General features: G+C 43.4%; 1 protein-coding gene across 2 annotated transcripts in view; it reads right to left on the reverse strand.

Annotated features, from left to right (window-relative positions):
• The window catches only part of NSF (N-ethylmaleimide sensitive factor, vesicle fusing ATPase), a 263,374-nt gene that overhangs the window by 121,786 nt on the left and 114,992 nt on the right, over positions 1-26,596 (reverse strand). For both annotated transcript variants that reach the window (XM_030220802.1, XM_030220801.1), the window contains exons 5-7: positions 19,349-19,515; positions 12,736-12,843; positions 12,324-12,399 (exon numbers count right to left, since the gene is read on the reverse strand). In XM_030220802.1, coding sequence (XP_030076662.1) covers positions 12,324-12,399; positions 12,736-12,843; positions 19,349-19,515 — 351 coding nt within the window. The remainder of the gene's footprint in view (positions 1-12,323; positions 12,400-12,735; positions 12,844-19,348; positions 19,516-26,596) is intronic.

Raw genomic sequence — 26,596 nt, forward strand, 5'->3', positions numbered from 1 at the left:
GCGAGGAGCGGGGGATGGGCGTTTATGGCGGGAAAAAACCGCCACGCCGGAGGAACAACCGGGACATTCATCGGTCACTAAACTGTCACCCATCAAGGGCGAATCAGGTTGTAAAACCCCCGCATCCCCTCTAGAAGTGCTCCAGCGATCCGGGGAGCGACCCTTTGCGCCCTCGCCCTCCGACGCCATATGCCACGAGGAGAAGAATCGGGGAACCCCCTGCCCGCTATAAAAAGGTAAAATTACCTGCTTGCCGCTCCGAGCTGTAACGAACTGGTGTCCCAGTGAGTAGCTGCAATGAACGTTTAAAGAAACGTCGAATTAAACGCCTTTAAAGACGTTTAGAATTTTTTTTTTTTTTTTTTTTTTAAACGGAGCCAGCGGGAGGGGGGAGAAAAGGAGGGACCTGGCACCACCAGGTTTGCACTTGCTCAAAAGAGCCCTCAACCCCAGGCCTCAACAAAACCTAAGGATTAGGCTTGGAGGCCTAGCCAGAGCTGCTGCTGTGTGTGACCACCACCTGCTGAGATAGAGAACATACTGAGGAGTTTCCGGCAGCACATGACCACATATAGGGAGGCAAAAGTTTGCTCTCTATCTCCACCTGCTGGTAGATGGACACAACCCACCAGTCTATGGATTGATCAGCTTGATGATATGGAAGATGGCTTTTCCTAAAAAGGACAGAACAAGTTCAAACACAGCAGTAGAGATAGTATCCAACATGTTTACAATAAAAATATATTTTAAATGATACAATATCAAAAATATTTCCATACATTATAATAAACCAAAGAAAATCAACATAAATACACGTCATATTATATTTCAACGTTTTTATTGATGACCAATCAAAATGTATACAGCAACCAATTAAAGTACACCAAAATGCAATTGACCAAAAAGTGTTCACAAGATAATCAAAAGAACATAGTCCATCAAAATTTTTGTGTTCACCCTCCCATCCCTACTCAAAACTCTTTCTGGGCTATTAGTTTATTACATGCTCATATGTCCCAGCTAAAACGCAACATAACCAACCAAGACCAGCCCAAAATATAACAGAGGTATAATCAACAGCAAATATACATATAGACTGAAAAGAATTAGGACAAGCAGTAAAGAGAACAGAGAGCCCACCCTCTAGGGGGTTGTATGTTGGGAACAGGATAAGAAAGATTGTGTTTGGGTTCCCCCTCCTTCCTTATACCCCTCCCACACCCTAACAGGTAAGATTCAGTATGAAAGAGAGTCTAATACCCAAATAATAAAGAGATTGTGCACAGAAACTCACCACAGCCACCAGGAATCTAAAAAGAGTTTATCTCGAGGCTGCGCCCTCGTGGAGTCAAAGAGTGTATACATGGACCCCAATGGAAAGAAAGCGTGCTCTACTCTTTAGGGATGAACGTGCTCCCCTACGTTCCAATAGCATAAGGTCATGAAACCTGTTATGCCAACGCCAGTAGTCTAGAGGCTGTTCACTCTTCTAGATGCTGAAAATAGCTTGCTTGCCTAAAATTCAAGCTTTACGAATCAATTGTTGAGCATCTGTACTCTGCAAGGCAAATATTTCATATTTATCCAAAAGAGCTCCAAGAGGGGAAAATGAAATGGGTGAGTCCAACAAAGCTTCTAAATAGTGGAAAACAGATGTACAAAATGCCTTCACCAATAAAACATTCCCAGAGAGTGTGAAAGAATGAGCCCGGACTCCGCTGACATTCTGAGCATAAAAGCGAGTCAGTACCCCCCAACTTAAATACCAATGCCTTGGTTAGTTATGCCCTATATAAAACTCTAAACTGACATTCCCGGAGTTCCGCACTCACCGCCAGAGTGGGAATACGGGATGCCAATTTCACAAAATCTAAAGAGAGATTAGGCCGACCCAAATCCTGTGCCCAGCAAAACAGATTACCTACGTTGCAGAACATATTGGTGAGTTTTCTTACATATATCTGGGGTTGGATGCCCATAGACAGGAGAACTTGTGTGCAACAAATACTCATGACAGAAGCTCCTTTCTCTTATCCACTAGTACCATAAGGTCAACCTGTTTCTCTTGAAGAAACTCAAACAGATGTTCCACTTTGCCCAAAATAGTTTGCATGTACTGGCCCATGCAGAGCTGAAGAGAGGTTATGCAGAAGGTAAGCATAACATGTGGAAACATTGTAGTGAAAATGGAAGCACACTGTTTGGCTGCCTCTCAGTTGCGTTGTTTCTCTGAAGAGGGGGCACTGAGGTTACAAGAGCTTGACAAAGACACCAAGGAGGCCTACTGATGTGAGGGGGAGATCAGCTGCTTCTGCATGTTCTAATTTTCAGTCAAGGTTTATCAAGAGCTTCATGGCAAGTTGAAAAAGATGGAGAATGCCATGCACTATAAGAAATCATGTTTCCTTAACATCCTGAGGAACAAAACTCTCTATAAAATGCTGACAAAAATATCCATTTGAGGGTTTGAAGATCAAGCCAGAGTCTCCTTCAGCCCTTCACAGGGTGTATTATGTGTTTGGATCTAGTGACCAATAAGAATCAGTTTTCATATACTCAGTTTCCCCGACAGTTTGAATTTAACTAAAATATTGGAGGCTTCTAAACGACAAACAGTTATTAAAGTGACCCCAATTGCTACCTTTGAGTTGGACTCAGATTTAGTATTCAAACTATATTTCAAGAATAGATTTTGTGTTTTTCATGATCATGATTGAACTTTATTTCCTAATCTTGCTACTGCTACCCTATGCGTAGGAGGATTCTTACTTTTTGCCCTCAGTTTTTCATCTTGGAAGCTAATTTCTTTTTAATTTCCTTGTAAAAGTATTTAAGTTTGAAGGCAATATGCACATTTATGCTGATCCTTATCATCTAAGGGATTTCCTGCTGAATAAAAAGTCACAAGACCTTGTGCTCCTATTTGAGAATATGCTGTAGAGTTATCAAGATAGTGAAGATATCCAGGATTTCTGCTCTAAGCTCTACCTCTTTATCCAACTTAAAGGTAATGGCCCCGGACAGAGGTTTTCTCCCTTTTTATTGAGGAGAGGAATTAGAAAATACCAGCAGACTCCTCATGATCAGCACAATCTTCAGATCTGTAAGTGTAACTCCCCGTACTGCTGTGTGTCAGAAACTTTTCTGCGGTAGAGGTCTGCATATAAACCTGACAAGCTGACAAGGCCTCTGCGAAGGTTCCTCTTATCTGTTGAGGACTAGACTATGATGCAGATCACTACCTTGGTGAAATTTCCTCTCCCATCCACCGGAGATTAATAGCGGAGCTACTGATATTGATGTAGGTATCTCTTGAAGGCTTACCATTGATATCATAAATCCAGGCATCGTCATGGACTCCAGAATCAGCTGTACCTCACTCAGCATCAGTATTACTGCAGTGGTCCTGGTGAAATAGGGATTCAGCACTTCCTGGGCCTACCTAACTCCTCGAAGACTGCTCATGCCAACAGTGCTTGGGATGTAGGAAGAGAGGATATCAGAACTGATGCATGAGGAAGATTCAGATTCACTGAGCAAGCCTTCAATGATGGTCTCTCCCAATGCTCAACCTTGGGGTGAATCAATAATTTCCCAATACCGATGCATCCCAGCATCCAGTGCAACTTCAGGGCCCTTTGGGAACCAAAAAACTTGGATTAAATAGATAAACTGATAAGCTTCTCATATTACTCTTGATGGTTACAAAGATCACTAGTTATCTTTTGACAGGTAATATACCAGAAACATTCAGACTATTGGTACAATCATTAACATTATCCCAATTCGCTCATTGTAATGCCATATATGCTGGCTGTAAGATGTACCTGTTGAAAAAACTCCAAACAGCTCAAAACACTGCAGCCAGATTCATATATAAAATCTCTCTTTCTGAAAGTGCCTCCCCTTTATTATTCAAATTACACTGGCTTCCCATCAAAGCGAGAATCACCTTCAAATTATGTACCTTTATCTTTCAAATACTAAATGGCACAGCTCCAGACTATTTGGTACCATTAATAAACTTACCTCAAAGAAACACTAAATATGAGGCAAGAAACTCTCTCAGACTACACCTCCCAAATTGCAAAAAAGTGATCTACAAAACTGTCCACTCTGCAGACTTCACTTACCTAGGAACCAAAGGGTGGAACTCATTACCACCCAAAATAAGAAATATACAGGAATATAATAGATTCTGCAAAATCCTCAAATTGTTCCTATTCAAACAAACCCTCACAAAGAACTACCATATCTCAAACAATTAATTATTACCTGAATGGTTATTACTCTATTTACCATTAACTTTCTCTTTGCTTCATGTACAATTTCTCATTCATAACAGATTTTCTAAATGCTAAACTTCCAAAGTTATCCCAGTATGTTTATGATACTGTATTGTAAAATTGGATTCATACAAATTACTTTCTTATGCATTGGAACTTCCAGCAATAAGCCAGTCATCTAAGTAAGAAAAGACAAATGCTCCATTCTGAGAAAAGCTGCTACCACTGCCAGGCACTTAGTGAACACTCTGGGTGCAGACGGAAGTCTGAATGGTGGGACCTTGTACTGGAAATGTTGGTTTTTTAAAGTAAAGCAAAGGTACTTCCAGTGGCTGCAATGTATTGATATACGAGTATAAGCGTCCTTAAGATCCAAAGTCGCCAGCCAAGCATTTGGAGGAAGAAGCGGTAGTACTGACTGTAAGGAAGGTATTCAAAATTTCTCCTTTTTGAGAAAGAGATTCAAGTCCCTGAGAGCGAGAATGGGACGGAAGATGCCTGACTTTCTGGGTGTTAGAAAATATCGGGAGTAAAAACCTTGTGGAACATCTGGGGATGGGAGCAGCTCTATTGCTTGAATTTGAAGGACAGAGTATCTCGAGTGAGAATGATGGATTGGTGAGAGGAGTGATGGGCGATAGTCAGAGGAGGAGGAGGAGGAGAGCACTGGTCTTGCAATCCAGAGGTGGTCGGTTCAAATCTCACTGCTGATCCTTGTGATCTTGGGCATGTCACTTAAACCTCCATTGCCTCAGGTACAAACTTAGATTGTGAGCCCTCCTGGGACAGAGAAATATCCAGTGTACCAGAATGTAACTCACCTTGAGCTACTACTGAAAAAGGTGTGATCAAAATCTAAATAAATAAATAAATACCGTAGCCCTGAGATATAATTTGTAATACCCAGTTGCCTGTTGTGATGTTGCTCCATTCTTGGTAGAAGTGGAATAAGCAGCAGGTTGGGATCTCCTCTCATGTGGCCTCTGGTGTGGAAAGGCAGATTGTTGAGGTGGCCTAGGCTGTTGTCAATAGTAGGGCTGGTACCCGCATTTATAAAAAGACTGGGAAGGAAATGGTGACAAATATGGTCATCTGTAAGTGGAATGCGGGTACTTCTTGTATGAAGACTGACCATCAGCAGGATTTGAAAGCTCTTTAAGTTGATCGGTCATCTTTAACCTGGGTGTCAGCATCTTTAACTTTGTCACCAAAAAAGATTGTCCCCTTGACATGGGGCATCTGCCAGTCAGTCATGGAGGTCATGCCAAAGACCTGAAGCATGTAACCATTCAATGCGCCCAGGTGCAATAGAGATAGCAGCAATGTGTGAAGTGGTATCATACAGATCATAGGTATTTCTAAGAAGATGAAACATATCTTCCACTGTATGCATAAAAGAGGCTACTTGATCAGGTAATGGTGAACATGCAGAAGGCATTATTAGCTAATGCACAGAGTAGGGCAACAAACACACCTCTTTTATTGGTAAGTTTGGATGAGGGTTAAATGGTCTTACCTATTTGAAGAACTTAGATATGTAGGGGCCTAGATGGTTGGTTGGGACAGGCAATTCATTCTCTGTATAAAATCCCAGTGCTATGCTGTAAGTGAATGGCACTCGTACCCCTGCTTTTCCAATTCAGAGGGGAATGCATCAAGGGTGTCCTCTCTCTCCTTTGCTTTTTTCTACTATACTTGGAACCCCTCTTGCATACTATAGTAACATTGTATGTGATACTTCATATGTATACCTGTCCTTGATTTGTCCTTGCCATTTTCAGGGTACAGACCTTAGAAGTCTACCCAGCATTGGCTTTGCTTCCCAATTACCAGTGTTGCCATCCAATCTCCACTAAGTTTCTGTGGATCCATTCCTTCATCCAGGGGTGTCGGTTGTACAACTGCCATATTTCACAGTCAAAGCAGATGACATCCTGCTAACCCAGTCTCAACCCTGACAAGCCTTGTCGCAGTTGTTAACGGTCTTGGATGAATTTTGTTTCTTCTCTGGGTTCCAGCTAAACTTACTTAAATCCATGGCACTTCTTGTTCCACTCTCTCTCAAAGAACAATGGGGGGATGGATTTCTGCTCCAATGGGCCTCTGACAGGCTTTAGGTATTTATCTCACCTCTGACCTCTCACATCTATATTCTGTCAATCTCACACCCCTCTGTACTTTTACCAAACAGACAATGAGAAACTGGAAAGCACTGCCACTTTCACTTACAGGTAGAGTGGCCCTTTATAATATGATTCTAGTCCCTAAGTGGATTTACATACTTTAGGTTTTGCCCCTTTTTTCGCAACATAGAGATGAGCTCTTTCTGCGGCAAGTTGTAACGTCTTTTCTTTGGCAGGGCAAGCGGGCCGGTTTGTTGAATGTGAAGTTGTTCTCTGTTGCACGTAGCATGTGTCACCTTACAGACTGGTTTCAAGGTATATCCTTTTTCTCATGCACCAATACTGAACTAGCCCTTATGAGGCCACATCACTTTGGGTAATGCGTCCAGACACCACCCCCGGTGGGCTCTGAGCTCCTCATTTTGCTTTCTTTTTGTTTGCACCACAGCACAAAGCTTTTTTCTGGAGGTGAGTGGGTGTCTGGGGGGGCTCAATATGTATATCATGTCATGACTGATGCCAGTACTCTGAAACCCATGTCAGATTTCGCTAGTGGAACTCTAACGCTACAGGAACGTTTTGTCTATTTGTAATTACAACATTATGTGAAATCCTTGCCTAGAGAATCCCTGACTAATGAAGTGTGGAATTGTTTTAATACCATGCTGGGCTTGGATGCCCAACTGTCAATTCCAGTCAAGTATTACCATAGACACCTGAGGGAGCAACTGGTTGAACCCGATTATGGGTCGCTGGCGCGGAAGTGGTCGGCGTATCTCCTTGCTCCTGTGTAGGTGACTCAAATGAAAATTTGCCTGGTGCAGGTGTGGAAAAGCGCCACCCTTCAAGAACTACTATTTAAATTCATTTATAGACTGTATTTCTCCCCATATAGAGCCTTCTGTGCGACTTTAAGATCAGATGACCATTGTCCAAAGTGTGGGTGGGAAGTTGCACACCTGGAACACATGTTCTGGGCATGACCTTTAATTAATGAGTTTTGGAATCAATTGGCTTGGAATGTCTCCCAGTTGTGGCAGGTCCATTGGGCACCATCTCCCCTTCAACTTTTTGATATTTTTTCCTTATGAGGGTCCTGCCCAGTTGGTCTTCAAGCCTTTTTGTGCTGAACCATACTGATGGGAAAAAGGAATGTTTTGAGTTTGTAGCTGCAGCTGGAGGTGCCCACAGAGTCTCACTGACGGTCATCTATGATCCAACTTAGTGCCCTAGAGCATAAAACCATTCTAGACCTTGCTACCCTGGTAGGGGATGGGATTTTGTGTGCCTGGTCTCCCTTTTGGGATTCCTTAACTCTAGTGGCCTGTAGTCGCATTTTGAACACTTAATGTAATGTGAGTTCATTACTCAAGGAGTGATTTACATTGTGGATTGAGGAGGGGTGGAGAATGGGATGGGAGGATGAGATGGGCAGTGGGGTTATGTAAGGTTGGGACTCTTTATAGCGTTATATGGAGAATTCTGTATTTGTATTTCCATTTGTTATAAAAGCCAATAAACATGACTGGAAAAACAGATAGAAAACAAAGTAGGGTTAAATGGTCAGTATTCTCAATGGAGAAGGGTAGATAGTGGGGTTCCGCAGGGGTCTGTGCTGAGACCGCTGCTTTTTAATATATTTATAAGTGATCTAGAGATGGGAATAATTAGTGAGGTAATTAAATTTGCTGATAACACAAAGTTGTTAAATCGCAAGAGGATTGTGAAAAACTGCAAGAGGGCCTTAAGAGACTGGGAGACTGGGCATTCCAATGGCAGATGACATTTAATGTAAGCAACTGCAAAGTGATGCATATGGGAAAGAAGAATCCAAACTATAGCTACGTGATGCAAGGTTCCACATTATGACATCACTGCACTAGAAAAGGATCTAGGTGTCATTGTTGATGATACGTTGAAACCCTCTGCTCAGTGTACAGTGGCATCTAAAAAAGTAAATAGGAATGTTAGAAATTATTAGGAAAGGAATGGAAAACAAAAATGAGAATGTAACAATGCCTTTGTATTGCTGCATGGTATGACCACACCTCGAATATTATGTGCAATTCTGGTCACCACATCTCAAAAAAGATATAGTGGAATTGGAAAAGGTACAGAGAAGGGCGACGAAAATGATAACGGGGACAGGATGACTTCCCTATCAGGAAAGGCTATAGCAGCTAGGGATCTTCAGCTTGGAGAAGAAATGGCTGAGGGGAGATATGATAGAGATCTATAAAATACTGAGTGGAGTGAAACGGGTAAACATGAATTGCTTGTTTACTCTTTCCAAAAATTCTAGAACTGGGGGCACGCAATGAAACTACTAAGTAGTAAATTTAAAACAAACCGATGAAAATATTTCTTCATTCAGCGTGTAATTAAACTCTGGAATTCATTCCCAGAAAATGTAAAAGCAGTTAGCTTAGCAGGGTTTTAAAAAGGTTTAGATAATTTTCTAAAGAAAAAGTCCATAAGCCATTATTAAGATGTACTTAGGAAAATCCACTGCTTGTTTCTAGGATAATATCTGTTTTACTATTCTGGGATCTTGTCAGGTACATGTAACCTGGATTGGCCACTGTTAGGATGCTGGGCTTGATGAACCTTCAGTCTGTCCCAGTATGGCAAAGCTAATGCTCTTATAAATGCATCCAATGCAGGATTCTCCTCTCAGTAACTGAAGTCCGGTATCTCAGAGCTACGAATACCAGATAACATGGACAGTGTCGGCAAGGCACAGCATGGCTCTCTTTTCTTGAATCTTAAAAAGGGTATTCTGTTTCCAATATAGGACTGGAAGGTGGAGACAATGGATGGCAGCCATTCGAGCTGAGGGGCTCATTTTCATTCTCTGGTGACTCAGAGGACCTAGGCCCAGATGCACAAAACCTAACAAGCCAGCAACGTGGTTTTTACACTGGTTCTAGCCAGTTTAGCGAGCAAGGAGTACAGTCCCTATTTTTAGTGTGGAAAATTTAACAGGTGGTCAGAAGCAGCCGGTACTGCAAAAATGACAGCTCAAACACAGTGGAGGGAAGAATTTCTGGGGTGGAGGAAAGAATCAGCCCGTCAGAAGAGAGATCCGGGCGTACACCTTGGGAGAACTTTCATCCTGTTGTTAAAAGAAGGCAACAAAAATGGAGGGAAGAATTCATCCAGGGTGGAGGGAAGACAGCTCAGAGTAGAGATCCGAACGTGCGCCTAGGTGAACTTTAAAAAAAAATAAAAGCCATCTTCTGTGGTGCTGATCCAAATGATCCTATTAACTTTACTCCTGACTTCTGCCCTGGATGTCCTGCAGCAGGGATCACAGGCTGATCAGAACGGATCCATGTACAGAGTGAAAGTAACAAGAACTGCAGTAATTTTGGGGAGAAGGCATGGGAGTATCAGATTTCTAAACAGCCTGTGGAAACCCAAGCCAAGATCAACTCCTTCCCTCCTAAAGAAGCACATCTCCTGTGCACTGCTGGAATATTGCACCTCTTCCCTCCTAGTCTGCTTCCAGCGCAATCCATTTGCAGATAAGTGAATCCCTTTTACGATACTAAAAATTCAGGTAAAATGTTTGGTATTCACATAATTGAAAATGTTTATATGTATATTAAAACCAGCAACAAAATCTAAAGAAAAACAAACTCGCATGAGGTTTGACTCAAAAATTGTATATCCAGGTAAAAACATATCTGTTGGTGTCAGGAATCCTTAGGGGCCAGCAGCTACATCTCCGAGCCTTGCTGGTATCAGGGACTGAGCAAAAACAAAACAAAAAAGGTAGACTGTTTTTATACATGCAGCTTGTCTGCGTGTATGAAAGCCGTCTGTGGCATGTGCAGAGTAGCCATGCTTAGCGATTGGCTGCTCTGCGCATGCTCAGCTGACCGACTGGCTTCCCCCTCTATAGCATGCAAATAAGCCTATTTGCAAAAGTAGCGAACAGCTCACTTGTATGCGATTCGCTTTGGGAATCCCTCTATATTTCCAAATCGGTAATTTTTACCAAGGTGGAAATACAGATAGACTTTTTACGGGGATCTTTGTGCATTTGGACCCTAGTCCAGTGCAGAGGCTTCTAGGTCCATCAATCAGCTGGAACAGCGAGCCATTCAGTACTCCTTGAGGGCATCTGCATTGCAACTGCACAGTCATCCAATTGGAGTTCTTAAACAATGTGACAGCAGCGTATGTGAACAGGCAAGGGTGGGTGCATAGCCGCCCTCTAGCAGTGGTGGACTCTAACCTACTGTTCTGTTGGGTGGAACCCAATTTATACTGATTGGCTCACGTTACAGGGTCATCCAATGTTCTGGCAGATTTCCTCAGTAGGTACTCTCTGGATTTGGGGGAGTGGGAGTTGTCCAGCTTGGTGTTCCGTCTCATAGTGTCTCATTGGAGGATTCAAGCCCTGAACTTCATGGCTTCCTGGATCAATGCCAAAGTCCCTGCCTTTTTCAGCCATTGCAGGGAGAGCAGGTCAAGGGGTCTGGATGCCCTGATACAGACCTGGGCATTCTGCGGCCTCCTTTATGTCTTACTTCCGTGGCTGATGGTGGGCCACGTTCTCTGCAAGATTGCCCTTCATCCCAGCCTGGTGATCCTGGTCACTCCGGATTTGCCCAGGAGACCCAGGTTTGTGGATCTGGTTCATCTCCTGGTGGTGAACCTGTGACATTGCCGGAACAAAGAGGGTTATTGCGTCAAGGTCCCATTCTAATAGGGGATCCCTCCTCTTTTGGTTCTATGGCAAGGGCCTTTGAAAGATCACGTCTAAGACGTAAAGGTTATTCTGCTTCCGTCATTGTGACACTGCTCCAGGCCATGAAGTGTTCTACTTCTGCCTTTTAAGCAAGAGTTTGGAGATGCTTTGATAGTTGGTGCACGGAGAGGGTTATATATCTCATTTCTCTGTATCCATTTCTCACATCTTGTCCTTTTTACAGACTGGGCTGCAAAAAGGTCTAAATCTTGGGCCCCTGAAGGTTCAAGTTGTGGCCTTGGCATGTTCTTACAAAGTGGAGTTTAAACTTGGTCCTATGGCAGAGACGCCAAGGGTGGCCCATCCTCAAGCTGGAGATTTACCACTGCTATGCTGAAGATTAAAGGCCAGTGAGTGAGGTTTTTCTCAAGGGGCCCCAGCCAGATCTAAAACCAGTTCTGGCAGATGCACATTCCAAAAAAACTGACATATTCTAATCAATAAATAGAAAATAAATTTTTTTCTACCATGTCTTCTGGTCATTTTATTTTTCCAATAGTGTTGGCTTTCCTCTATCTTCTCTTAACTATCTTGCCAGAGTCTCCTCTTCCATTTGGCACTTCTTTTCTCTCCACGTTCACCATCCATCTTCCCTCTGCATCCTTTTTCCATCCTATTCAGCAACTCTCCTCCTGCCATGTTCCTCATCTGTCTTCTCAGTGTCCCTTGTCCATCTCCCCCCCCCCACACTCCCACGTCCCATCTGTTATGGAATAGTTGAAAGATGAAACAAACAAACATTTCCTTTCACGTTTTAATAAAACTTGATATACCGCAGTGACAGGACAATGTTTGCTTATGTATGCTATGTAGGCATTCCTGGGAGTACAGTTTGGGTAGAACAGGAGAAAGCTGCCATTATATAAACATATTTTATAAAATATGTGATTATACACAGATAACATGCACACATTTACACCAACTTTGAAGCAGTGTTATGTGCGTGCATCGACATTTGTACACTACTATAAAATAGGCTTAAAATTAGCACTTTTTTTGTACTTCTCACATAAAATCAGGCCCTTGTTAGACTCTGCAATTTCTGGTTAAATGTTCCTTTGTTAAGGCTCAAACTAGATATCTTTCCAAGTAGGGCAGTCACTGCCCATAAATGCCTTGCCTATGGGAGATTATTACTAAGTATGTTTAACTTACCTATTAGATTGAGGGAGGAATTATCTGCTTTTTCAAACACAACATGGCTGTTCCCAACTACCAGGCCAACTTCAATCTGTAGAACAGAGCCAAAGACAAGCATTACAAAACACTATTTTTTTAAATGCTTTTTAACTACAAATTCTTCTGCAGCATGGAGTATACACCATAAATTCTTTAAGATGGAAAGAAGTTTTAAAACCAATGGAGCTTACTATCAAGTAGACTTTACCTAGGTTTTCCATAACAAATTTATTTCCAGGAGTCTTATTTGTCTTGTCTTGAAGAAGAAAGCATGTCTTACAAATATTTGTATGGCACTGTGTATTATGAAAATAAACAGTAGTAGGTCTGTAACTGCTATGCATGTAGAAGGGCTGAAGATATGAGAAGATACACACTGAATGCATACCTTCTGTCTCTTGCCTGTGGATGGCTCTCCCTTTAGAATGCTGGGATCCATGGCTTCGATATCCTTCACTAGCAGGCCAAAAAGTTTATCGTTGAAGCTGAAGACAAGCTGCAAAATGAGGAGACAATGAAATGGAGGTGACTTGCAGCTAAATAAATAACATTTTGTTTTTCTCTCTGCCAGCAGCTACTGGCAGGGCATGCATATAATTAACTCAATATTAGAGAAGCAAACAAAAGCAGACAAAGAAATCCAAAAGGTCCATGTAAAGCACAGATATGGCCATTCTCTTTGATTAAAGTCAATAATGTTGAACATGGGAACAAAGTGAAAGAACAATAGACCAGCTAGTGATAATCTATAGGATTACTAGTGCTCTAGCATTGTAAAGCTAAGTTTGGGAATAAACCAACATTCACTGTCCTTCAATGGCGAGCAATTAAAAGCTATCACAGCTGACATAAAAGTAGACTACATAGACTTTGGCACGATCTGGGTGATTCCCAGTGGAGGGCTTACAAACTAAAAGCCCTTTTACTAAAGCTTAGCACGTGCTAAATGCTAAGGTGGCCATTTTATACCTATGGGTTTCTCAGCACGGGTTAATTCTTTCAGCACATGGTAAGCTTTAGTAAAAGGGCCCCTAAGTTTGCACCTCAGGAAAGAAGTACATAAGTGTTGCCATACTGGGACAGACCAAAGGACCACAAAGCCCAACATCCTGTTTACAACAGTGGCCAATCCAGGTTACAAATACCTGGCAAGATCCCAAAACAGTACAATACATTTTATGCTACTTATCCTAGAAATAAGCAGTGGCTTTTTCCCAAGGCCATTTTAATAATGGTTTATAGACTTTTCTTTTAGGAAGCTATTCAAAACTTTTTTAAACCCCTCTAAGCTAACTGCTTTTGCTACATTCTCTGGCAGCGAATTCCAGAGTTTAATTACATGTTGAGTGAAGAAATATTTTCTCAGATTCGTTTTAAATTTACTACTTTGTAGCTTCATTGCATGCCCCCTAGTCCTAGTATTTTTGGAAAGGGTAAATAAGTAATTCACGTCTACTTGTTCCACTCCACTCATTATTTTATAGACATCTATCATATCTCCCCTCAGCCGTCTTTTCTCCAAGCTGAAGAGCCCTAGCTGCTTTAGCCTTTCCTCTTAGGGAAGTCGTCCCATCCCCTTTATCATTTTTGTCATCCTTCTCTGTACTTTTTCTAATTCCACTATCTTTTTTGAGATGCAGTGACCAGAACTGCACACAATATTCGAGGTGTGGCTGCACTACAGAGCGATACAAAGGCATTATAACGTCCTCATTTTTGTTTTCCATTCCTTTCCTAATAATACCTAACATTCTATTTGCTTTCTTAGCCACCATCGCCGTACACTGAGCAGAGGGTTTCAACATATCAATAATGACACCTAGATCCCTTTCCTAATCAGTGACTCCTAATGTGGAACCTTGCATTACATAGCTATAGTTCGGGTTCCTCTTTCCCACATGCATCACTTTGCACTTGCTCACATTAAACTTCATCTGCCATTTGGATGCCCAGTCTCCCAGTCTCGTAAGTTCCGCTTGTAATTTTTCACAATCCTCTAGCGATTTAAAAACTTTGAATAACTTTATGTTGTCAGCAAATTTAATCACCTCACTAGTTACTCCCATCTCTAGATCATTTATAAATATGTTAAAAAGCAGTGGTCCCAGCAGAGACCCCTGGGGAACCCCACTATCTACCCTTCTCCATTGAAAATACTGACCATTTAACTCTACTCTCTTTTTTCTATCTTTTAACCAGTTTTTAATCCACAATAGGACACTACCTCCTATCCCATGACTCTCTGGAGTCTTTCATGAGGTACTTTGTCAAACACCTTTTGAAAATCCAGATACACAATATCGACTGGCTCAACTTTATCCACATTTGTTCACCCCTTCAAAGAAATGTCATAGATTGGTGAGGCAAGATTTCCCTTCACTAAATCCACGTTGGCTTTGTCTCATTAATCCATGATTTTGAATATTCTCTGTAATTTTGTTCTTTATAATAGTCTATAATATAATAGACTATAACATAATAGAAGGTTAAGTGACCTGCCTAAGATCACAAGCAGAAGTGGGCTTTGAACCTGGTTTCCCTAGTTCTCAGACTATTGCTCTAAACACTAGGTTACAACTCTTTCTAGTCCTTTCATTGACTTTAATTGAGGGAGCAATACACAGAAAATTATGCTTGAGCTGATGTATTATTACTTCAAATTTTTTCCGTTTTTACCATGTACCAGGATCTAGTCCACTTGGAAATTCACTTAGAAGACTCACTGGTACCTTGACAGTTGTTGCACACTACAACAATATATTATTTATACAAATCATCACGAAAGCGAAACTACTCAACTGTAGCAGGTCTGGACACGTTTTCTAACATACGGATACTACCCTGCGTTCTATTACTTTATGAAGCCTTTGGCAGCATTGCACTGCGCAAGTGCCTTCCTACCCAGGGTGAGCGCGTAGAACCTGCAGTACAATATCAAAACTAAAAGAATACAACTCCTGGGGGAGATGAGAGGGGATATGAGAATACATATCCTGCTGTCCTCAGGTGAGTAACTTTGCTTTCTCCAAGGACAAGCGGGAGTGGAGAAGTAGTCTAATGGTTAGTGCTATGAGCTGAAATCCTAGAGAACTGGGTTCAATTCCCACTGCAGCTCCCTGTGACTCTTGTCACTTGACCATTCATTGCTCCAGGTACAAAAAACACCATAGATTGTGAGCCCACTAGGAACAGAGAAAGTAGGAGTTCACAGCAAAGGCAATACCAGTTTTACCTGGCACCCTCTTCCCCCCTCCCCCAATACTGGGTACCTTTCGCTCTTACTCTCCCCCCCCCCCCCACCCCCATGGCACTGCCCGGGACCTCCTCTGTTCCCTTCCTCCTCCTCTTGTTCCCCCCCCCCCAGCAGTCTTCCAACCTTTGGTACATTGCTGGCAGTATCAGTCATTCAGACAGGCCACTGGTGCTCTCTATGCTGCGTCCTGCCTACTCTGATGCAACTTCCTGTTCCCGCATAGGCAGGATACAGCACAGAGAACAGTTCATGAACTGGCCAGGGAAACTCTGCTTGAATGACTGTTCCTGCCAACAATGTGCCACATGATTGGAAGACCACCGGGGGAGGGAGGGAATGAAGGGAATAGAGATGGTGCTGGCTGCAGTGCACCACACTGGGGGAGCAGGGAAGATATAGTTGCCAAACTCGCGGGTAGGCATGGAGGAGAGAAACAGAGATGTCTGATCACAGAGGTGGGGTGGGATGGGGTTGGGAAGAGATGCTGGATGTGGTGGGTCGAGTGGAGAGAACCAAAAGATCAAATGAAGGGATGGAGAAAAGCGCATAGAGATGCTAGCACCACTGAGGGAAGTGGGAGAGAGATATGATGGGATGGTACGGAGTGAGCAGAGAGAAAAGAGAGATTAGATGGTGGGGGAAAAGAGTTGGAGAGACAAAGAGGAGGTTGAGACGTAATATGAATTAACTGGAAGACAGAAAATTGAATTAAAGGCAGTGAAAAAGGATAGGGGTATTAGGAAGGAATATAAGACGAAGGGGATGGGTCTCTAAAGAGGTTGAACGAGAGTGGAAATGGGGTTAAAATGATGGTGAAAGAGAAACAACAGGAGATGGGGTAGAAGGGATGAGAGGAAGTGAAGTATAAATGAGGGTTGAGAGGGTGAGCACCATGGATGGAAATGGAGGACTAGGGAGTGGGTGAAAGATAAGAGGGGATAGGAGAGGGACAAAGAGGGCAATAGGAGTACTGGAAAGGGGAAGCGAAGGAGATGGGAAAAGCTGGTAGGGAGATGAGAGCTGAAAGAAAGGGACTAAAAAGAGGATGAGAGAAAGAGGGTAAAATCAAATGGGTAGACATAAATGCAGAAAAGAGAAGAAAAAAACATGAAAATAGATCAGTGGCAGACTGATGTAGAGAAGGAAAAGAAGACGAAAGAAAAGAGAAGAGAAGAGAGAAAAAATGGAAAGGCAAACCTGGAAAATAATTTGAGAGAAGACTGACATCAAGAAAGTGGAAAAGAGACTGAGACCACCCAATCAGATAAATAAAAAGCTCAGACAACAACGGTAAGGAACAAAAATATTATTTAATACTTTTTAAGGATTGGGATGTGTCCACTTTGAGAAATGTACATCTTTCCTGTTTTTTTAATTTAGCACAGAACAGGACAAAATGCATTTGTTTCTCTTTTACAACTATTGTTCTGCTTATAGAATCTGGCTTTCTTGTGGGGGTATGGGGTGGGGGGGAGGGTTCTCCATTTCAGTTTTTGTGGTCAACAAGACAATAAGGAGTTAGTCCTAATTATGTTAATCCAGAACTGTATGATAAGGTGGAAGCATGGGCTTACAATTTTTGCTTGAAGCTAAATGTTGAAAAGACTAAAATGATGTGGCTGGCGACAGCGACACCACTACTTAATAAAATCACCTTTTATTTAAAACATTTTAGCTTCAAGAATGAGTCAAGTCTGAGAGTGCTTGGGGTACTACTTGACCCTATGTTATCATTTGAGCAGCAGGTCAATTTAACCTCAATTTATTTTTTTGAAAGCTAATTAAGAAGAATTCAAACATCTCTCTCAATCAATTTGGTTTAGTAGTACAAGCACTAGTTCTAAGTCACCTTGACTACTGTAATCTGTTGTATGTTAGTTGTTCAAGGCTAGTGGTTCATCATTTACAGACACTCCAAAATACAGCAGTAAGATTGATCTGTCAGGCAATTACATTGGCTTCTTATGGAGGCAAGATCGTTGTTTAAGTATGTGTGTGGGTTTACAATGTGCTATATGGGTTAGCTCCTTCATCATTAATGTCTTTAATATCATTCTCTACATTAAGAAAGGGACTTCGCGCAGAGAGTCAGTTAAAATTTAACTTTCCCTCAATGTTAAGGGTGAAATATAAGTCAGCATATACTATGTCTATTGCCTATCAAGCTTCCAGTATCTGGAACACCTTACCAAATGGAGTTTGATTAGAATCTAACTATTTAAAGTTTAGGAAGAATCTTAAAACTTGTTTATTCACCCGGTTTCTGAGAAATTGAATTTGGTTTCTATTGTATTTTATAATAGTCTAATGTGCTGGACGTTTTTGTATGTAATTTCCCAGTCTGATTGACTGTTTGTTTTTTTTTACAGTTATCTGCATTGAACCTTTTGGTAACTGCAGAATATAAATGCAAATGTAATGTCCCCTATGGTGTGGATCTATCTGTGTTCTGCAAGTGAAACTGAGGTGAAGGATTCTGCTATCAGGTGGTGTCTGTTTAGGAATTTGTAACAGTTCAGTTTGGTCTAGTTTCCCAGTAGTAGGTATATTGGTGCTCTAGGGCACAGTATAATATTTATAGCACTGTCATTTCATAGGTAGATTAGGACTCTTATGGTTTGTTAAGTTTGCTATGTAGGTTTTGAATGTTTCTTTGCAGGGTTCTCTGCTTGTTCAGTTACACAAGCACCAGCATTGAATATTGCCAGTGCCCGTACAACTGGTGAATCTTCCCTGACTCTGTTCACAGACTGCACCAGCACTAACTGCACATTGCCATGGCAGTCAGAGAGGATTTTCAGTGACATTACGCAGTTAAGTGCTGCTGGATATCTGGAGAGGGCCCACTGAGTAGGTTTTAAGTGTAAAGGAGCCTCTCCTACCCACATAAACTCCATTGAACATCAAATATCGACTCCAAAGATCCTACAGTTTATTTTGCTTCCTGCATAACTTGTATCCTGTTTGACTCAATGCCCTTTAACATATAGAATCACCCCTCTATCAATTTGACCCTTCCTAGCATTGTAATCATATGCCCCATTGGTTACCCTCCTTCCACCAGGTCTTTGAAATGCTAACTATATATATCTATACTTTCAGTGCTATACATTCAACTGCTTGCCCTGGGATTTGTAGTATGGAGTGTTGCCACGATTTGGGTTTCTGCCGGGTACTTGTGACCCAGCTTTGCCACTGTTTGGAAAACAGGATACTGGGCTAGATGGACCATTGGTCTGACCCAGTATGGCTACTCTTCTCTTCTATCTTTTTTTTTTTTTTTTTTGACTGCCAGCATTTGCATACAGACATTTCAAAATGTTTGTTTATAGTAACACACTGGTTGGGATCTTTCAACTGATTGCTCTGTACTTGAAGGCAGCTGGACTACTTTGGCTTTATTGCACTGTTTCTATTGAGATGATTTACCTTCCCTGCTCTGTTAGTATTCTTCAAAGATACATCATGCCAAACCACATGCTCTATGCAACTGTTGACTTTCCCCCATCCTCTAGTTTAAAAATTGTGTTTTTTCTTTTTTATATATTCCGAGGTCTCATTGAGCTTTTCAACCATGTTCTGTAAAATTGTGCACTGGCACTTATTTCGTCTGGCTCTTAACTCTGTTATGATTTGAACCTTAGTTATTTACCCAGCTCTAAACTTCCAGTTACAATATTATATCTTATTAATAACTTCTGTTATGTCTGTGTGATGCTGCCGCTTTTTTTTTTTTTTTTTACCTCACCTGCTGGCCCACTGAGAAGGCTTGGTTGTTAAACTGTTGAATAAATTCTCCTGCCATCTTGTCTGTGTCATACGGATTGGAGTCCATATTCTTCTTCTGCAGGAAGTCGACCTCAATTGTCATAGTGCCAATGCACTGCTTGGTCTTGTCAAAACTATATGTGCAAACTGTAAAAAGAACAGAGAGCCGAGAAGTTTTTAGTACAACAATAAATTGCAAAAAAGAAAAAACAACCTAAGTCCTAACATTTTAAAAGTTTTTTTTTTTTTTTTTTTTACAGATAAAACATTTCACAGTAGCTAGTTAATTGCTCCATAATTGTTAGGAATACTAAACTCTGAAGCATGAAATATTTGTTAAATAGCAATACCTAGAAACACGTTTGTTTTTCCGCATAGAAAATCAATGCACTGAACAAGTTATTCGTCAAGTTATTTAAAGGTCTGATTTGGTCAACAGTCTTCATCATAAAGCATACGAGACTGATTTAAAGCTATAAATATATATATATACTCTGCACATATGAAACATTTAAATAACTCCAATATATAAATGTACAGAAGGCAAGCCTATTTTGATGGAAAGGAAGCACTGAAACAAGGATCATAGGATGAAGGTAAAAAAAGAGTGGATTCAGGAACAATCTAAGGAACTATTTCTTTACAGAAAGGGCAGTGGATACATTCGACAGACTACCACTGGAGGTGGTAGAGACCAGAACAGTATCTAAATTCAAGTTGTCATGGCTTCCTCCAGAATTTATGGAGCTAATTTAGTTTGCCCAATGATATCTCTTTACTAGCTGCTTCTGTTGCTTATGAACTATGACCACTAACACTATCCAAAGAATACTCAAGAGAAGAAATGTGCAATGAAAGTAGAGAGGAAAGAAGGGGGGGGTCGGCAAATCTGTGGCTATGAATTGGGGTTGATGCATTCTTTATGAAGAATTAAAGTAATGCCTTATGGAGAGGTCATGTCTGTCTATGAACTAGTATCAGTGAGGAAACTGAACTCATTAATATTTAAATCAATACTTGAAATTCTATTAGAGTGTGCAAGACCTGGTTGCTCCATAGAACAAAATGACATATGAGGGTTGCTAAGAAGGTGGAGTATTGTGTCAATTTCACCATCCCCCGCCCTTTTTTCCTTTCCTGCCTTCCTCTCTCCTCTTTTGTCTCACCCCATACCTGACTATTTTTGTCTCTCCTACATTTTAAATGAATGATCTGCCATGACTGATCTATCCTTTTCCTATCAGAATATTGTAACTCCTTTCTGTTTTGCTATTTATGTATTTTTTTTTTTTTTAGTCTATGAACTGCCCAGTTCTGCAAGTCAGCTTGGGCGGTACAGCAAGTTTTAACAAACTATAAACTGCTCCCTGGTTTAGAAAGGAGATGGTTAAGTATTGTCATACTAGGACAGACCAAAGGTCCATCAAGCCCAGCATCCTGTTTCCAACAGTGGCCAATCCAGGTCACAAATAACTGGTAAGATCCCAAAAAAGTATAAAATATTTTATGCTGGTTGTTGTGTACCACTAGAAAAACTCGAGTAGGCATGGAGGACAAGTCAGGTTAATGCTGACGAGAGAGTCTTGTTTTCAATTACTGCACTGTTATATTAACATCCTAAGGAACACACAAAAAAATGTACATTAGGCCCAGGAATCAGAGTCAATTCAAATTGTTCGGTACAGTTAAGAAAATGCTCTGAGAATTTTCTGATTCTCAGACTAAAATGGATGACTCAACGAAGATATGCTTAGCTCTTTTTTTTAAAAAAGAAAGTTTCACAGTTAGGGGGAAATCAAATGAAAACTGTAGGTCCATATATTAAGCTCCTCTTGTGAAGGTACACCAGCAACAGAATGCCTTTCATAATGTGGATCATACATTAACATTAAGGCAGTGGTTCCTAAACCTGGTCCTGGAGGCACCCAAGCCAGTCAGGTTCCGATATGTCCTCCAGGTTTTTTAATTTTTAGGAAAATATCCTCTTTTTCTTTTACGTGGCTATGACCAACATACCTACCCACATAATGAGATAAACCATCTCTGGTCCATGAGTCAGTCTGGACACATGGGGCTGCTAAAGAGAAAAAGGCATTGCTGATCTCATCTCTGTTTCCCTGCTGGTTGAATCTATCAAAGGCATTTTGTTTGTGCAGCACAACTTTGAGCATATGTTAAGCAAAGACTTCCACATGTATCTCAAAAGCCAGCCAAAGTTGTTGAGGGATATCCACTCTTCTGATAAATACACTTGGGTTCAGGCACAATCAAACTGAAATCCGGCAGTTTTTGAAAAGTGGATTGTCTACTGCTGTACATACGTCAGTCACTGTTTGATGTGTGTTCATTAACTAAAAGCCATTTACTCATTTGCTATGATTAAATATTAACTTAGCAAAGGAACCAACCATTTTATTTTTTTGTCTCAGCAAATACGGTAACCCTATATTTGCATGCACTGCCTCCACCTTATGCAAGTTTATCTCATGAATATTCATTGTGGATATTCTAAAAGCCTGACTGGCTGGGATGCTTCCAGGACCAGGTTTGGGAACCACTGCATTAAGGACTTTGTTTTGGACCCTTGCCCTTATGAGACAATCAGTTGTGAAGATGTCATCATTCTCTGTCACTAGGTTGGTAATTGCATCCTTCAGTAGTGGCATTTTCCCTTACTGTGTATGTTTCAGATCCAGCAAGTGCTTATAGCGAATGCTACATACCTGTAGAAGGTATTCTCCGAGGACAGCAGGCTGATTGTTCTCACTGATGGGTGACGTCCACGGCAGCCCCTCCAATCGGAACACTTTCTAGCAAAGTCCTTTGCTAGTCCTCGCGCGCCGATGCGCATGCGCGGCCGTCTTCCCGCCCGAACCGGCTCGTGCCGGCCAGTCTCATATGTAGCAAGACAAAGAGAAGGGAAGACACAACTCCAAAGGGGAGGCAGGCGGGTTTGTGAGAACAATCAGCCTGCTGTCCTCGGAGAATACCTTCTACAGGTATGTAGCATTCGCTTTGTCCGAGGACAAGCAGGCTGCTTGTTCTCACTGATGGGGTATCCCTAGCCCCCAGGCTCACTCAAAACAACAACCATGGTAAATTGGGCCTCGCAACGGCGAGGACATAACTGAGATTGACCTAAAAAATTTACCAACTAACTGAGAGTGTAGCCTGGAACAGAACAAACGTGGGCCTAGGGGGGTGGAGTTGGATTCTAAACCCCGAACAGATTCTGAAGCACTGACTGCCCGAACCGACTGTCGCGTCGGGTATCCTGCTGCAGGCAGTAATGAGATGTGAATGTGTGGACAGATGACCACGTCACAGCTTTGCAAATCTCTTCAATAGTGGCTGACTTCAAATGGGCTACCGACGCTGCCATGGCTCTAACATTATGAGCCGTGACATGACCCTCAAGAGCCAGCCCAGCCTGGGCTTAAGTGAAGGAAATGCAATCTGCTAGCCAATTGGATATCGTGCGTTTTCCTACAGCCACTCCCCTCCTGTTGGGATCAAAAGAAACAAATAATTGGGCGGACTGTCTGTTGGGCTGTGTCCGCTCCAGATAGAAGGCCAATGCTCTCTTGCAGTCCAATGTGTGCAGCTGACGTTCAGCAGGACAGGAATGAGGACGGGGAAAGAATGTTGGCAAGACAATTGACTGGTTCAGATGGAACTCCGACACAACCTTTGGCAAGAACTTAGGGTGAGTGCAGAGGACTACTCTGTTATGATGAAATTTGGTGTAAGGGGCCTGGGCTACCAGGGCCTGAAGCTCACTGACTCTACGAGCTGAAGTAACTGCCACCAAGAAAATGACCTTCCAGGTCAAGTACTTCAGATGGCAGGAATTCAGTGGCTCAAAAGGAGGTTTCATCAGCTGGGTGAGAACGACATTGAGATCCCATGACACTGTAGGAGGCTTGACAGGGGGCTTTGACAAAAGCAAACCTCTCATGAAGCGAACAACTAAAGGCTGTCCTGAGATCGGCTTACCTTCCACACGGTAATGGTATGCACTGATTGCACTAAGGTGAACCCTTACAGAGTTGGTCTTGAGACCAGACTCAGACAAGTGCAGAAGGTATTCAAGCAGGGTCTGTGTAGGACAAGAGCGAGGATCTAGGGCCTTGCTGTCACACCAGACGGCAAGCCTCCTCCACAGAAAGAAGTAACTCCTCTTAGTGGAATCTTTCCTGGAAGCAAGCAAGATGCGGGAGACACCCTCTGGCAGACCCAAAGAGGCAAAGTCTACGCTCTCAACATCCAGGCCGTGAGAGCCAGGGACCGGAGGTTGGGATGCAGAAGCGCCCCTTCGTCCTGTGTGATGAGGGTCGGAAAACACTCCAATCTCCACGGTTCTTCGGAGGACAACTCCAGAAGAAGAGGGAACCAGATCTGACGCGGCCAAAAAGGAGCAATCAGAATCATGGTGCCTCGGTCTTGCTTGAGTTTCAACAAAGTCTTCCCCACCAGAGGTATGGGAGGATAAGCATACAGCAGACCCTCCCCCCAGTCCAGGAGGAAGGCATCCGATGTCAGTCTGCCGTGGGCCTGAAGCCTGGAACAGAACTGAGGGACTTTGTGGTTGGCTCGAGATGCAAAGAGATCTACCAAGGGGGTGCCCCACACCTGGAAGATCTGTCGCACTACACGGGAATTGAGCGACCACTCGTGAGGTTGCATAATCCTGCTCAACCTGTCGGCCAGACTGTTGTTTATGCCTGCCAGATATGTGGCTTGGAGCACCATGCCGTGACGGCGAGCCCAGAGCCACATGCTGACGGCTTCCTGACACAGGGGGCGAGATCCGGTGCCCCCCTGCTTGTTGATGTAATACATGGCAACCTGGTTGTCTGTCTGAATTTGAATAATTTGGTGGGACAGCCGATCTCTGAAAGCCTTCAGAGCGTTCCAGACCGCTCTTAACTCCAGGAGATTGATCTGTAGATCGCGTTCCTGGAGGGACCAGCTTCCTTGGGTGTGAAGCCCATCGACATGAGCTCCCCACCCCAGGAGAGACGCATCCGTGGTCAGCACTTTTTGTGGCTGAGGAATTTGGAAAGGACGTCCCAGAGTCAAATTGGACCAAATCGTCCACCAATACAGGGATTTGAGAAAACTCGTGGACAGGTGGATCACGTCTTCTAGATCCCCAGCAGCCTGAAACCACTGGGAAGCTAGGGTCCATTGAGCAGATCTCATGTGAAGGCGGGCCATGGGAGTCACATGAACTGTGGAGGCCATGTGGCCCAGCAATCTCAACATCTGCCGAGCTGTGATCTGCTGGGACGCTCGCACCCGCGAGACGAGGGACAACAAGTTGTTGGCTCTCGATTCTGGGAGATAGGCGCGAGCCGTCCGAGAATCCAGCAGAGCTCCTATGAATTCGAGTTTCTGCACTGGGAGAAGATGAGACTTTGGATAATTTATCACAAACCCCAGTAGCTCCAGGAGGCGAATAGTCATCTGCATGGACTGCAGGGCTCCCGCCTCGGATGTGTTCTTCACCAGCCAATCGTCGAGATATGGGAACACGTGTACTCCCAGTCTGCGAAGTGCCGCTGCTACTACAGCCAAGCACTTCGTGAACACTCTGGGCGCAGAGGCGAGCCCAAAGGGTAGCACACAGTACTGGAAGTGACGTGTGCCCAGCTGAAATCGCAGATACTGTCTGTGAGCTGGCAGTATCGGGATGTGAGTGTAGGCGTCCTTCACGTCCAGAGAGCATAGCCAATCGTTTTCCTGAATCATGTGAAGAAGGGTGCCCAGGGAAAGCATCCTGAACTTTTCTTTGACCAGATATTTGTTCAGGGCCCTTAGGTCTAGGATGGGACGCATCCCCCGTTTTCTTTTCCACAAGGAAGTACCTGGAATAGAATCCCAGCCCTTCTTGCCCGGATGGCACGGGCTCGACCGCATTGGCGCTGAGAAGGACGGAGAGTTCCTCTGCAAGTACCTGCTTGTGTTGGAAGCTGTAAGTCTGAGCTCCCGGTGGACAATTTGGAGGTTTTGAGGTCAAATTGAGGGTGTATCCCTGCCGGACTATTTGGAGAACCCATTGATCGGAGGTTATGAGAGGCCACCTTAGGTGAAAAGCTTTCAACCTCCCTCCGACTGGCAGGTCGCCCGGCACTGACACTTGTATGTCGGCTATGCTCTGCTGGAGCCAGTCAAAAGCTCGTCCCTTGCTTTTGCTGGGGAGCCGAGGGGCCTTGCTGAGGCGCACGCTGCTGACGAGAGCGAGCGCGCTGGGGTTTAGCCTGGGCCGCAGGCTGTCGAGAAGGAGGATTGTACCTACGCTTGCCAGAAGAGTAGGGAACAGTCTTCCTTCCCCCAAAAAATCTTCTACCTGTAGAGGTAGAGGCTGAAGGCTGCCGGCGGGAGAACTTGTCGAATGCGGTGTCCCGCTGGTGGAGCTGCTCTACCACCTGCTCGACTTTTTCTCCAAAAATATTATCCGCACGGCAAGGCGAGTCCGCAATCCACTGCTGGATTCTATTCTCCAGGTCGGAGTCACGCAGCCATGAGAGTCTGCGCATCACCACACCTTGAGCAGCGGCCCTGGACGCAACATCAAAGGTGTCATACACCCCTCTGGCCAGGAATTTTCTGCACGCCTTCAGCTGCCTGACCACCTCCTGAAATGGCTTGGCTTGCTCAGGGGGGAGCTTGTCCACCAAGCCCGCCAACTGCCGCACATTGTTCCGCATGTGTATGCTCGTGTAGAGCTGGTAGGACTGAATCTTGGCCACGAGCATAGAAGAATGGTAGGCCTTCCTCCCAAAGGAGTCCAAGGTTCTAGAGGCCTTGCCCGGGGGCGCCGAAGCATGCTCCCTAGAACTCTTGGCCTTCTTTAGGGCCAAATCCACAACTCCAGAGTCATGAGGTAACTGAGTGCGCATCAGCTCTGGGTCCCCATGGATCCGGTACTGGGACTTGATCTTCTTGGGAATGTGGAGATTACTTAGAGGCTTGGTCCAGTTCGCCAGCAATGTCTTTTTTAGGACATGATGCATGGGTACTGTGGACGCTTCCTTAGGTGGAGAAGGATAGTCCAGGAGCTCAAACATTTCAGCCCTGGGCTCGTCCTCCACAACCACCGGGAAGGGGATGGCCGTAGACATCTCCCGGACAAAGGAAGTGAAAGACAGACTCTCAGGAGGAGAAAGCTGTCTTTCAGGAGAGGGAGTGGGATCAGAAGGAAGACCCTCAGACTCCTCGTCAG

This window comes from Microcaecilia unicolor, chromosome 12 (genome assembly GCF_901765095.1).
Source record: "Microcaecilia unicolor chromosome 12, aMicUni1.1, whole genome shotgun sequence".
In the NCBI taxonomy this organism is placed as follows: Eukaryota; Metazoa; Chordata; class Amphibia; order Gymnophiona; family Siphonopidae; genus Microcaecilia; species Microcaecilia unicolor.